We start from the raw sequence: 11,897 nt of genomic DNA, 5'->3' as shown, positions 1-11,897 counted from the left end.
GGCACTGCTAAAACAGTGCCAAGAAGGGAATGTATAGCACGAAATACTTACATTAGAAAAGAAGGAAAGTCTGAAATCAATAACAGAAGCTTCCACCTCAAGAATTTAGAAAAACTCAAAATAAACCCAAAGCAAGCAGAATGAAGGAAATAATAAAGGTAATATCTGAAATCTATGAAATTGAAAATAGAAACACAACAGAGAAAATTGATGAAACAAAGAGCTTTTTTTTAAAAGACCAATAAAATAGTCAATTTTAAAAGTAAAACTGACAAAATTAGAAAACACAAACTATCAATATCAGGAATGAAAGAGGGGCTATCACTACAGACCCTGCAGTTATCACAAGGATAATAAGAAAGGACTGTTATGAACAAGTCTATATACATAGTTTGACAGCTTAGGCTGAATGAACCACTCCCTCAAAAAAGCACACATTACCACAACTCACCCAACATGAAATATATAATTTGAATAGACCCTATAATAATTAGGAAATTTAGGCCAGGCACAGTGACTCATGCTTGTAATTCTGGCACTTTGGAAGGCCGAGGCGGGTAGATCACCTGAGGTCAAGTGTTCAAGACCAGCCAGGCCAACATGGCAAAACCCCATTTCTACTAAAAATACAAAAATTAGTGGGGTGTGGTGGCATGCACCTGTAATTCCAGCTACTTGGGAGGCTGAGGCATGAGAATCGTTTGAACCAGGGAGATGGAGGTTGCAGTGAGCTGAGATCGTGCCACTGCACTCCAGCTTGGGGGATAGAATGAGAGTGTTTCAAAAAAAGAAAAAGAAAAGAAGAGAAAAAAAATTAGGAAATTTAATTTCTAATTTAAACACTCTCAGAAAAAAAATCTCCAGGCCATATGGTTTCACTGGAGAATTCTATCAAATGTTTAAAGGATAATTAACACCAGTTCTTCACTATCTCTTCCAGAAAGTAGAAGAAAAGGAAATATTTATTAATTCATTGTATGAAGCTAGTATCACCCTGATATCAAACCACAGTGAGATACACACTTACACACTTATAAGAATGGCTAACATAAAAAATAGTGACAACATTATAGGTTAGAGAGGATGTGGAGGAACTGATCACTTCTAGATTGCTGGTAGGAATGTAAAATGGCATAATCATTGTGGAAGGCAGTTTGAAAGTTTCTTTAAAAAAAGAAAGAAACACGCACCTACCATATAACCTAGCAATTGCACTCTTGGTCATTTATTACAGAGGAATGAAGACCTATGTTCACACAAAAACCTATATGTGGGCTGGGTGTGGTGGTGCATGCCTGTAATCCCAGCACTTTGGGAGGCTGAGGGAGGAAGATCCCTTGAGCTTAGGAGTTTGAGACTAGCCTGGTGAAACCCCGTCTCTATAAAAAATATAAAAATTAGTCAGGTATGGTAGCATGTCTCTGTAGCCCCAGCTACTTGGGAGGCTGGGGGGAGGATGGCCTGAGCCCAGGATGTCAAGGGTGCAGTGGGCTGAAATTGCACCACTGCATTCTAACCTGGGTGACAGAGACCCTGTATGAAACAAAACAAAACAAAACAACAACAACAACAAAAACAACAACAACAACCCTACATGAATGTTTATAGCAGTTTTTTGTAATAGTCCCAATCTGGAAACAACCTAGATGTCCTTCAATAGGTGAATAGCTAAGCACACTGGTACATCTATACCACAGGATACTACTCAGCAATCAAAAGGAATGGACTATTAGTACAGTAACAACCTGGATGAGTCCCCAGAGATGAATATAAGAAGACAATCCCCAAAGGTTATGGACTGTATGATCCCATTTATATAACGTTCTTGAAGTAATAAAGTTATAGAAATGGAGAACAGGTTAGTGAATGTCAGGAGTTTTGAGGGAACCTAGTGTTCATAAAAATGTTCTGTACCTTGACTATCAATGTCAATATCTTGGTTGTGATACTGTATTATAGTTTTATAAGTTTTACCTTTGGAGGAACTAGGCAAAGGATACCTGAGATCTATTATTTCTTACAACTACATGTTACAGAATTGTAGTTGTTTCTTACAACTATGATTGTTGCAAAATTAAAAGTTTAATTTAAAAAATTCTGCATGGGTAGAAGAGCAGATGAAATTAAAATTCCCTTTCACCTGCTTGGCAGGATTGGCATTCACCCAGCACAGGTGCTTGTCTGAAAGACAACTTGCAGAGTGAACCAAGGTGTAGCGGTTGTCTCAGGAGAAGGGGCACAGTGTAGTAGAAGAGGGCTGTATTTACAGCTGAAGACCTGGGTGTGAGCCTCAGTTTCCCAACTTACTAGCAGGTGACTATTGGTACCTTATGAGTCCCCATATTAACATTGGCCAAATGGAGATAACTATACCATAAAGGGATGCTGTGAGGAGCAGACAGCACCTTGTGAGTGAAAACCTCACACACAGATATCCTCCAGCAGTTGGTCTGGAAATCACAGAGCCAGGCTGGGACTCCATATGCTGGCATTGGTTGAGATTTATCCAGAAACCCCTGCTGCATGTGTACGGTGTACTGTGCTATGCCTACTGCAGTGCGAAGTTAAGTCATCTGTATAATTCAGCACTGAAAGTTTATTTCATAATGGAGAAGGAATATATCCCTCTAAATCAGGGGTCCCCAAACCCTGAGCTGAGGCCTGTTAGGAACTGGGCCACACAGCAGCTGAGCAGTGGGCTAGGGAGCATTATGGCCTAAGCTTGCCGTGATTTATTTGGTAAGCCAGACATGATGCATTGGGTAAAAGAACATGAGGAAATTTAGAAATGTAGTGGCAGGATACTGGGGAAAGGAATGTTCTATAGTCCTATGATTAGCCTCAGTGTTCTAGTGAGTCCGTACCCCTGGTCTATGACCTCCACAAGAGTGTCTCTGCCAGGGGCACAGCCTTAGGTGGGACAGGAAGTCTAGAGGGGCCTGGACGTGGGTATTTCCCTTTCCCCGGGAAGGTTTGGCTCTGATAAAACTCTAGCAGTTTAGGGTCTAGTAAAATAGCTTCTCCTGAGGTCAGGCCCTGTTAAGAATAGAATACTTTGATATATCTAAAAACAGTTTTTGTGTGTGTGTGTGTGTGCAAAAGGTACAAGTGGATATTTCTCTAATCTTTGCTATCAGAACCTAGTTGGGCTCCTAGAGGTAGAACCCACAAAAATGTTGAGGTCCCCCAGAGTTTTTAATCCTCTGACTTATCCACATTGAGCTTCCAGAAATTGAACTATTACAGTTTAGGGTTTCCTTGCCCAGCTCTGGTTCCCATGGAGGTCTCTGCTCATTGGTTTCTGCTCCAGTAAGTTGTGGTTCTCTGTATCCTCCTGTCTGTTTCTGCAGTTTTGGGAGCAGCAGTTTGTTTTAAGACCTAAGAAGAGCTGTTGGGTTTCAGTTTTTTGGGGTTTTTACTTTTTAGGATGGAGTGGCAACTTCCAAGCTCCTTACCTGCTGAACCAGAAACCACAAGTCTAAAGGGTTGTTTAAAAGAAATATAAAGTTGTTTCTTCAGTTTTCTGTTTTACAGTTGGCATGATAAGCAAGCTACTTTAATTTTTTTCTGGACAAACCGATGTCAGGGTATATGATGAAAAAGCCCCAGGAAGCATAGGACCCGTGGAGAGGCAGAGGAGCATTGCAGCAACCAGCAAGCACAGCATTTATTTTCTGCCCAGAAACCCTATGATTTGTCCATTGTCAACCTGCTTTCCCACAAAGGATAGACTTGGAAATCAGGACCCTGTCCTTTGAAAGATCTCTCACTGTCAAGAAGGATATTTGTCATAAGCTTTAAGGGCAACATCCACATAAGGGAACCAAATGAACATTGGTTGTGCCATCTTGGCAAAACATGGCCAGGGATGCTTTGATACAATTAATCCTTCCTGTGATGCTGTACCCCTTTCAATAGTGTCCTAATGAAACTGCCATTGCAAAATTATAACTGAGACAAGTGTAAGAGTTCTGACCTAACCAACTCCATCTTGCTTCCAACCTCCAAGCTGTCTTTGTTCATTCCTAGGCATAGGCTGAACTAACTTTGGGATAAGCTTAGTTTATAGCCTAAAACAAAGATGATAATAACCCCTTCCTAAAACAAACCCCCTTCTTGCCTGGGTACTAGACTGCCTTTGTAGGACTAACAAATTAGACAAAAGATTAGGAATTATGATTTAGGAGTCATGCAGCTGGCGGCTACAAGATTCTGACCCTTCCCAAATTGCTCTTGGGGTTAATATCACTATTGTAAAACCCAACATCGGTGCTTGAGATATTTTGCAGACCCCTGGGTCAGCTGGCACCACCCAGATAGATGAACTGGCTCATCTGCTCTTGTGGCCATGACCCAGGAACTGACTCTTGAGGCCTTGGCCCAGGTGCAAGAGGACAATTCAACTCCCTATGATTTCATCTCTGACCTGACCAATCAGCGCTCCTGACTTATTGGTGCCCCACCCACCAAATTATCCATAAAAACTCTGATCCATGAATGCTTGGGGAGACTGATTTGAGAAATAATAAAACTCCAGTCTCCCACCCTGCTGGCTCTGTGTGAATTACTTTTTCTCTGTTGCAATTCCCCTGTTGTGATAAATTGGCAAGGTGAACCTGTTGGGTGGTTACATTAATTTAGTTTTCTCAATAACACAAACTTCTAGAAAATTTGTATGGTCTTTGTATGAAGACTATTTAGGTGATTATCCAGACAAGCTGTGCTCAAAGGCAAGACAGAATAGAAGCTTGGAGCAAGGTCCCCAGAGTCCAGTGGAACTGCTTTCACGCCAGGCTCCACTACCTGCACTGCTTAACTTTTTGAGCCAAGGTTTCCTTGTTTCTAAATCAGGGAGAATAATACCCACTTTTTTTGGGCAGTTGTGAAGATACATGGGAGAATGTATGTCAAGCATTCAGCACAGTGCTCAGGACCTGGAGGGGGTAAATGAGTGCTGCAATGACCTCATTCTTTTTCCTTCTGTGGAGTTGTTTGCTAATATAGAGGCCCAGAGACAGGGAAGGAGGGGAGGCCACAAAAACTATGAGGAACTTGATATCTGTATTTGTCTGTTTTCACACTGCTATAAAGGACTGCCCAAGACTGGGTAATTTATAAAGGAAAGAGGCTTAATTGACTCACAGTTCAGCATGGCTGGGGAGGCCTCTGTGAACTTACAATCGTGGTGGAAGGTGAAGGGGAAACAAGGCACCTTGTTCACAAGGCGGCAGGAAAGAGAAGTGCTGAGTGAAGGGGGAAGAGCCCCTTATAAAACCATCAGATCTCATGAGAACTCACTATCATGAGAGCAGCATGGGGGAAACCGACCCTATGATTCAGTTACCTCCACCTGCTCTCTCCCTTGACATGTGGGGATTATGGGGATTACAATTCAAGATGAGACTTGCGTGGGGACACAAAGTCAAACCATATCAATATCTAACAAAGGCCCTCCCTGGGTGAAAATGGAGTTGGAGACTTTCAATTGTCTATTGTTGTATAACAAACCCCCTCAAACTTCATGTTGTAAAACAGCAATCATTTAATAATGCCAACGGCTCAGAGGTTTGGACAGGTGACAGTAGGAATGGCTTGTCTCTGCTCTGTGATGTTTGGGGCATCAACTGGAAGAGTGAAGGCTGGGAGGTGGAATCTTCTGGAAGTTTTTTTACTCAGATGTCTACCACTATGGTTGGCATTATTTGAGTTGGGGGCAGGGGACTCATGAGTCATTTCTTTTTCTCTTTCTCTCTATACGTGTGGTCTCTCCACTGTAGTTGCCTCAGGATGGTCAGACTACTTACCCAGTGTTCCAGTGAACAATATGGGACTCTTACAGCCATCTATGACCCAGTCTTGAAAGTTGCGGCATCATTTTCACCCTACTCTGTTGGTTGAGGTAGACACAGGCTCACCCAGACAGGGTGGGACATGGGATGGGCTCTGTCTTTCAATAGGAGTGCCAAAGAAGCTGTGGCTATGCTTTAAAACTGCCACCAATACCACGGACTCTGCACAGACCCTGGTGTTCCTCTAGGCTTCATTTTTCTGTACTATATTATGGAAAGAAAGAAAAAAGGTTTTGTGCAGGAAGGGAATGAATCTGCCTTTTTGGCCTCTAAAATAGGTGGCAGAAGACTGGGAAATGCCAGATTCAACTTCTTTATTTTTACTTCTCTGTAGCTGCAACCTGGGTATTTAGGAGTTAAGGGTAGGCAGTGGATTTTTTTGTTTTGTTTTGTTTTGTTTTTTAACATTGACTGCCCTGCTGTTACTTCCGGCTAAAAGGTAATTTTTTTCTAGGGTGTGGTGGGTTGAATAGTGTCCTCCTAAAATTTATATTAACCTGGAACTTCAGAATGTGACCTTACTTGGTAATACGGTTTTTGCAGATGTAATTGGTGAAGGATCTTGAGATGAAATCATACTGGTTTTAGGGTTTTCCTAAATCCAATGACTATGGATCTTTTTTTCCATTATAAGCAATACTTTATTATGTTCAGTTCTTCTACGTACATAAAAGAAACACAACATTTCTATTTTTAAAAATCTGAAAATTCCACCTTTGCCCTTAAAATCAGCCTTTTGACCCCAATTTAGCAAACTTACTTTGTAAAACTCAAGATAACCAGGTAGGGCAAACATTTCAAAAACAGTAACAAGAAGGAAAAAGTAATTAAAGCAAGTTACCCATGTGTAACAAATTGGGCACATTTATCCTCTATATTTCCTTTGAAGGCCACAAACATTGTGGAACCCTCCAAAATACTATCACTTTTTATGTCATCATCTTCCAGTTCAGAGTCAAAATCCATCTCTGAGTCTTCCACTGTTGATGAACACAAGGATATATAGATGTCTTCTAAGTTTGGAAGGTCATCCAAAACCCTGGTGAATATTATTCCAGAAGCGTACGCCAAGGGGACAATAAGAAAACCAGAATCTCTTTCTAAATTTTTATCATGTATTCAGGTCATCTTCTAAGTCCAAACAAGTTGGCATTTTTAGGGCTTGGATTTCAAGGTAGTGGCCAAATCAAAATTCTGTTGAAGAACTCTCTGACCACTCTCAGGAAAGTTAGTTAGTAGGTCCTCTCTCCATTCTTCCCAGTACCTGAGCCCTGCCCTAGCCCTCCAGGGAGGGACTTGAGTGCCAGCCCGAGTCATGCCTGCCCGCTGCCCTCCATGTGTCCACCTGTCAGTTCTTGTGTGCACCCGCCTGTCTGTTCGGCTGCTCACAGTCGGCCTCATGGAGCCGGCGGGGAGGGGGAATGGGCTGGTCCAGGCCTGACTAGGGTTCTTATAAAAAGAGGAGAAGACAGAGAGGCTCACAGGGAGGAAGGCCATGTGAAGATGAAGGCAGAGATTGCAATTTTACTGCCATGAGTCAAGGAACGCCTGAGGCCCTCAGAAGCTGTGAGGAAAGAAAGGATCCCCCTCAGAGCCTTTGAAGGGAGCATGGCCTTGGTGACACTTTGATTTTTGACTTGTAGCCCTCTAGAGCTGTGAGAGAACAAATTTCTGTTGCCCAGTTTATTATGGCAGTCCAGGAAACTGATACATAGGCTAAATCCATGGATGGATTTTGGATCCACAGAAATGTTAGAGCAAGATTTGTAACCATCGCAGTATTGATGTTTTGGGCCAGATAATAATAATATTATTATTATTATTATTATTATTATTATTATTATTGCAAAAGGGTAGGCTGTCGTATGAGATGTCAAGCAATGTCCCTGGCTTCTACTGGCCAGTAGCACTTCATCCCAGTTGTCACACCAAAAACTTCTCTAGCATTGCCAAATGCCCTCCTTTGAGAATCACTGCGTTAGACAGACAAGCCTGTGACCCATGAAGATGACTGCTCTGAAGAATTGGAAGCAAATAAACACTTGGGGTTTTGCCTTTGATACGGTTTGGCTTGGGGTCCCCACCCAAATCTCATCTCGAATTGTAATCCTCATAATCCCCATGTGTTGAGGGAGGAAACTAGTGGGAGGTTATTGGATCATTGGGGCAGTTTTCCCCATGCTGTTCTTGTGCTAGTGAGTGAGTTCTTGTGAGATCTGATGGTTTTCTAAGTGTTTGATGGTTCCTCCTTCACACACGTTCTCTCACCTGCTGTCATGTAAGATGTATCTGCTTCCCCTTCCACCATGATTGTAAGTTTCCTGAGGCCTTCCCAGCCATGTGGAACTGTGAGTCAATTAAACTTCTTTTCTTTATAAATTATCCAGTCTTGGGCAGTACCTTCTAGTAGTGTAAGAACAGACTAATATAGCCTTCTGGGTTTCCCTGCAGGCTGACAGAAGACAGGTAATAAAATTGATTTGACAATGCTATTGGTTGTCTCTTCTCTGCTTAATTTATCTCTCTAGCCTGGACACATTCTATAACTCATTATCTCGAAAGGAGACAGAGAGAGAGAGAGAGAAACAGGTGGTTGCAGAATCCAACACCCAACCACCCAACATAGGTCTTTACCCTGGTCTCAGCAGGGGCCCTCCTAGGAGGTCACATTGGAACATTAGAATCAGTTCCCCAGGGTCATAGTTTCTGTGGCTGACACAGGGAGTCCTATACCCTGGTCTAATTTGGCTCCTTGGAGAATGGCTCCGGAGGACAGGCAGACAGGAGACAGGAACGGTGAGTGTAGGTCCAGCCAGTTCCTCTGAGGCCTTAGTGCTTCAGAGGAAGACAGCCTGGTTAAAACAGGATTTACACATCCATTGATTTTTTTTCTCATTTAATCTTGACATCATTCGTTTTCTTTCCTGAAGAGTCAACTCATTAATCGTTCAGGTGCAGCTGACTCTTTCTTATTTGTAGTGACAGGAGCTACTGATGTGTAGCTAATGGGAACCACAGATAATCCCAACCTTCACTGGAGTTCCTCAACATGGCTTTGACATTTCATTGAGAGCCTGGGAGAGGAGAGACACCCAAAGACAGACCACTAGGGGAGGGAAACAAAACTAGGGGAGGGAAAAAAAAAACATTTTGTGGATCTGGGAGATCCACAAAAATAACCAGACCATGGCTGTTTGAGTTGATTTTCTTTTTTTGTTTGTTTGTTTGTTTGTTTTTCTTTTTTTTCTGCCTTGGTTCTTTGGGTGGGGGAAGCCATACTTCAAAACGAGTCAGCAGAGTGTGACAGCACAATACCCTCAATGCCCCACCTCCCACCTCATTCCTGGCAGGACAATAGCCTCCCCTCAAATCTGTGAAGAATACATTCCAACAAGCTCCATGGGTACCTGAAACCTTGGATAGTACCTAACCCTGTGTGTGCTATGTTTTTTATTGTCCAGTAAGTCCTCACTTAGTGTCATCAGTGGGTTCTTGGAAACTGGGATGTTAGCAAAATATAATGAAACCAATATAGTAAAACCAATTTTACCATAGAGCTAATTGATATAAACAAGGGTTAAATTTCTAGGGCAGATTTCTGGTTACAAAAACATCACCAAACTTCTCAATAAAGACCAAAATACTTTTAACATTAAACACTGGAATAAATATGAGCTATACATACATTTAATAAAGTAATAAAAATAAGATCATGACTTACCTAATTTTTGATAAGTCAGTGAGTGACAGCAGTTGTAGCCTGGTAGGTTAAAACAAGGAATAAATATTTACAAAGAGAAAATTGTAAGGAATACCCCATACCACCACACGGTTCAGAAACAATCATAAATACTGCCGGTTTGCTGAGTAATTTTGTATTGCATAGTTTATTGTCATGCATTTGTATGATTATTGTCTACTTTTTAAAAATTTTACAATAGTTTGTGTTCATTCACTCATTCTTTTACCTACCCACTTACCTGCGGGTGGCTCAAGCCTATTTCTGAAGCTCAGGATGTAAAGTGGGAACCAGCCCTGGCCAGGATGACATCCCATCGCAGGGCACCCTCACACACACCCTCACACTCACTCACATGGGGACAATGTAGACACATCAATGAACCCAAGGTGCACATCTTTGGGGTGTGGGAGAAAATCAGAGTACCCAGAGAAAACCCACACGGACATGGAGAGAATGTGCGACTCCACACAGACAGTGGCCCTGACACCGAATCAATTTTTTTCTCAACAGCTTTACAATGAAACGACGTTGAATGAAACGACATTATTTGAGGGCCTGCTATACTACACACCTATGATAAAGTTTAACTCATAAGTTAGGAGAGGTAAGAAATCAACAACAATAACTACTACTAAAATACAACAATTATAACAATATGCTGTAATAAAAGTTATGTGAATATAGTCTCCCTTATTATCTCCTTCTAAAAATATCTTCATATTTTTGGACAGCTGTTGACTGCGAGTAACTGAAATCATAGAAATCAAAACCATGGAAAGGTTCTCTGCTCCTCCTGTTCGAGAGTCAGCTGCATTTTCTCTTGCATAGCCAGCGCATCCCTGAGACACCATGGGGAAGGTGAAGGTCGGAGTCAACGAATTTGGTCCTATTGGGCGCCTGGTCACCAGGGCTGCTTTTAACTCTGGTAAAGTGGATATTGTTGCCATCAATGACCGCTTCATTGACCTCAACTACATGGTTTACATGTTCCAGTACGATTCCACCCATGGCAAGTTCCATGGCACCGTGAAGGCTGAGAACGGGAAGCTCGTCATCAATGGAAGCCCCATCACCATCTTCCAGAAGCGAGATCCCTCCAAAATCAAGTGGGGCGATGCTGGCGCTGAGTACGTCGTGGAGTCCACTGGCGTCTTCACCACCATGGAGAAGGCTAGGGCTCATTTGCAGGGGGGAGCCAAAAGGGTCATCATCTCTGCCCCCTCTGCTGACGCCCCCATGTTCGTCATGGGTGTGAACCATGAGAAGTATGACAACAGCCTCAAGATTGTCAGCAACACCTCCTGCACCACCAACTGCTTAGCACCCCTGGCCAAGGTCATCCATGACAGCTTTGGTATCGTGGAAGGACTCATGACCACAGTCCACGCCATCACTGCCACCCAGAAGACTGTAGATGGCCCCTCCGGGAAACTGTGGTGTGATGGCCACGGAGCTCTCCAGAACATCATCCCTGCCTCTACTGGCGCTGCCAAGGCTGTGGGCAAGGTCATCCCTGAGCTGAACGGGAAGCTCACTGGCATGGACTTCCGTGTCCCCACTGCCAACGTGTCAGTGGTGGACCTGACCTGCCATCTGGAAAAACCTGCCAAATATGATGACATCAAGAAGGTGGTGAAGCAGGCGTCGGAGGGCCCCCTCAAGGGCATCCTGGGCTACACTGAGCACCAGGTGGTCTCCTCCGACTTCAATAGCGACACCTACTCTTCCACCTTCGACGCTGGGGCTGGCATTGCCCTCAATGACCACTTTGTCAAGCTCATTTCCTGGTATGATAACGAATTTGGCTACAGCAACAGGGTGGTGGACCTCGTGGCCCACAGGGCCTCCAAGGAGTAAGACCCCTGGACCACCAGCCCCAGCGAGAGCACAAGAGAAAGAGAGAGGCCCTCACTGCTGGGGAGTCCCTGCCACACTCAGTCCCCCGCCACAGTGAATCTCCCCTCACAGTTTCCATGTAGACCCCTTGAAGAGGGGAGGGGCCTAGGGAGCCCCACCTTGTCGTGTACCATCAATAAAATCCCCTGTGCTCAGCCAAAAAAAAAAAAAAAAACATGGAAAAGAAAGGACTGCTGTATTTGGTCCATCTCTACAACAATAAAACACCCTCTCACACTTGGTGGGAAAACTCACCAAGGCCCTTTACAGTCGTGACCTCAGACCTGGTCAAAGAAAGGGGTTCCTGCTCCAGGCCTCACACATCACACACACACACACACACACACACACACACACATATAACACACACACACACGTGCACACAGCATTTATTAAAGAACACATGAGAG

At 43.4% G+C, this 11,897-nt stretch overlaps 1 protein-coding gene across 2 annotated transcripts; it reads left to right on the top strand.

The window, feature by feature from the left end:
* The first annotated feature begins 10,373 nt into the window (after positions 1-10,373).
* Positions 10,374-11,662, top strand: LOC112636351 (glyceraldehyde-3-phosphate dehydrogenase-like). 2 transcript variants are annotated; one of them, XM_025404985.1, is made up of 2 exons: positions 10,406-10,569; positions 10,624-11,662. In XM_025404985.1, the coding sequence occupies exons 1-2, from the start codon at positions 10,441-10,443 to the stop codon at positions 11,446-11,448; spliced, it is 954 nt and encodes a 317-aa protein (XP_025260770.1). In that variant the 5' UTR covers positions 10,406-10,440; the 3' UTR covers positions 11,449-11,662. The 2 variants fall into 2 exon arrangements, with proteins under 2 accessions (XP_025260769.1, XP_025260770.1); XM_025404984.1 differs by having other exon boundaries at positions 10,374-11,662.
* Positions 11,663-11,897: the final 235 nt, after the last annotated feature.

Source organism: Theropithecus gelada, chromosome 12 (assembly GCF_003255815.1).
Source record: "Theropithecus gelada isolate Dixy chromosome 12, Tgel_1.0, whole genome shotgun sequence".
In the NCBI taxonomy this organism is placed as follows: domain Eukaryota; kingdom Metazoa; phylum Chordata; class Mammalia; order Primates; family Cercopithecidae; genus Theropithecus; species Theropithecus gelada.
This window is presented reverse-complemented; position numbering and strand designations above follow the sequence as displayed.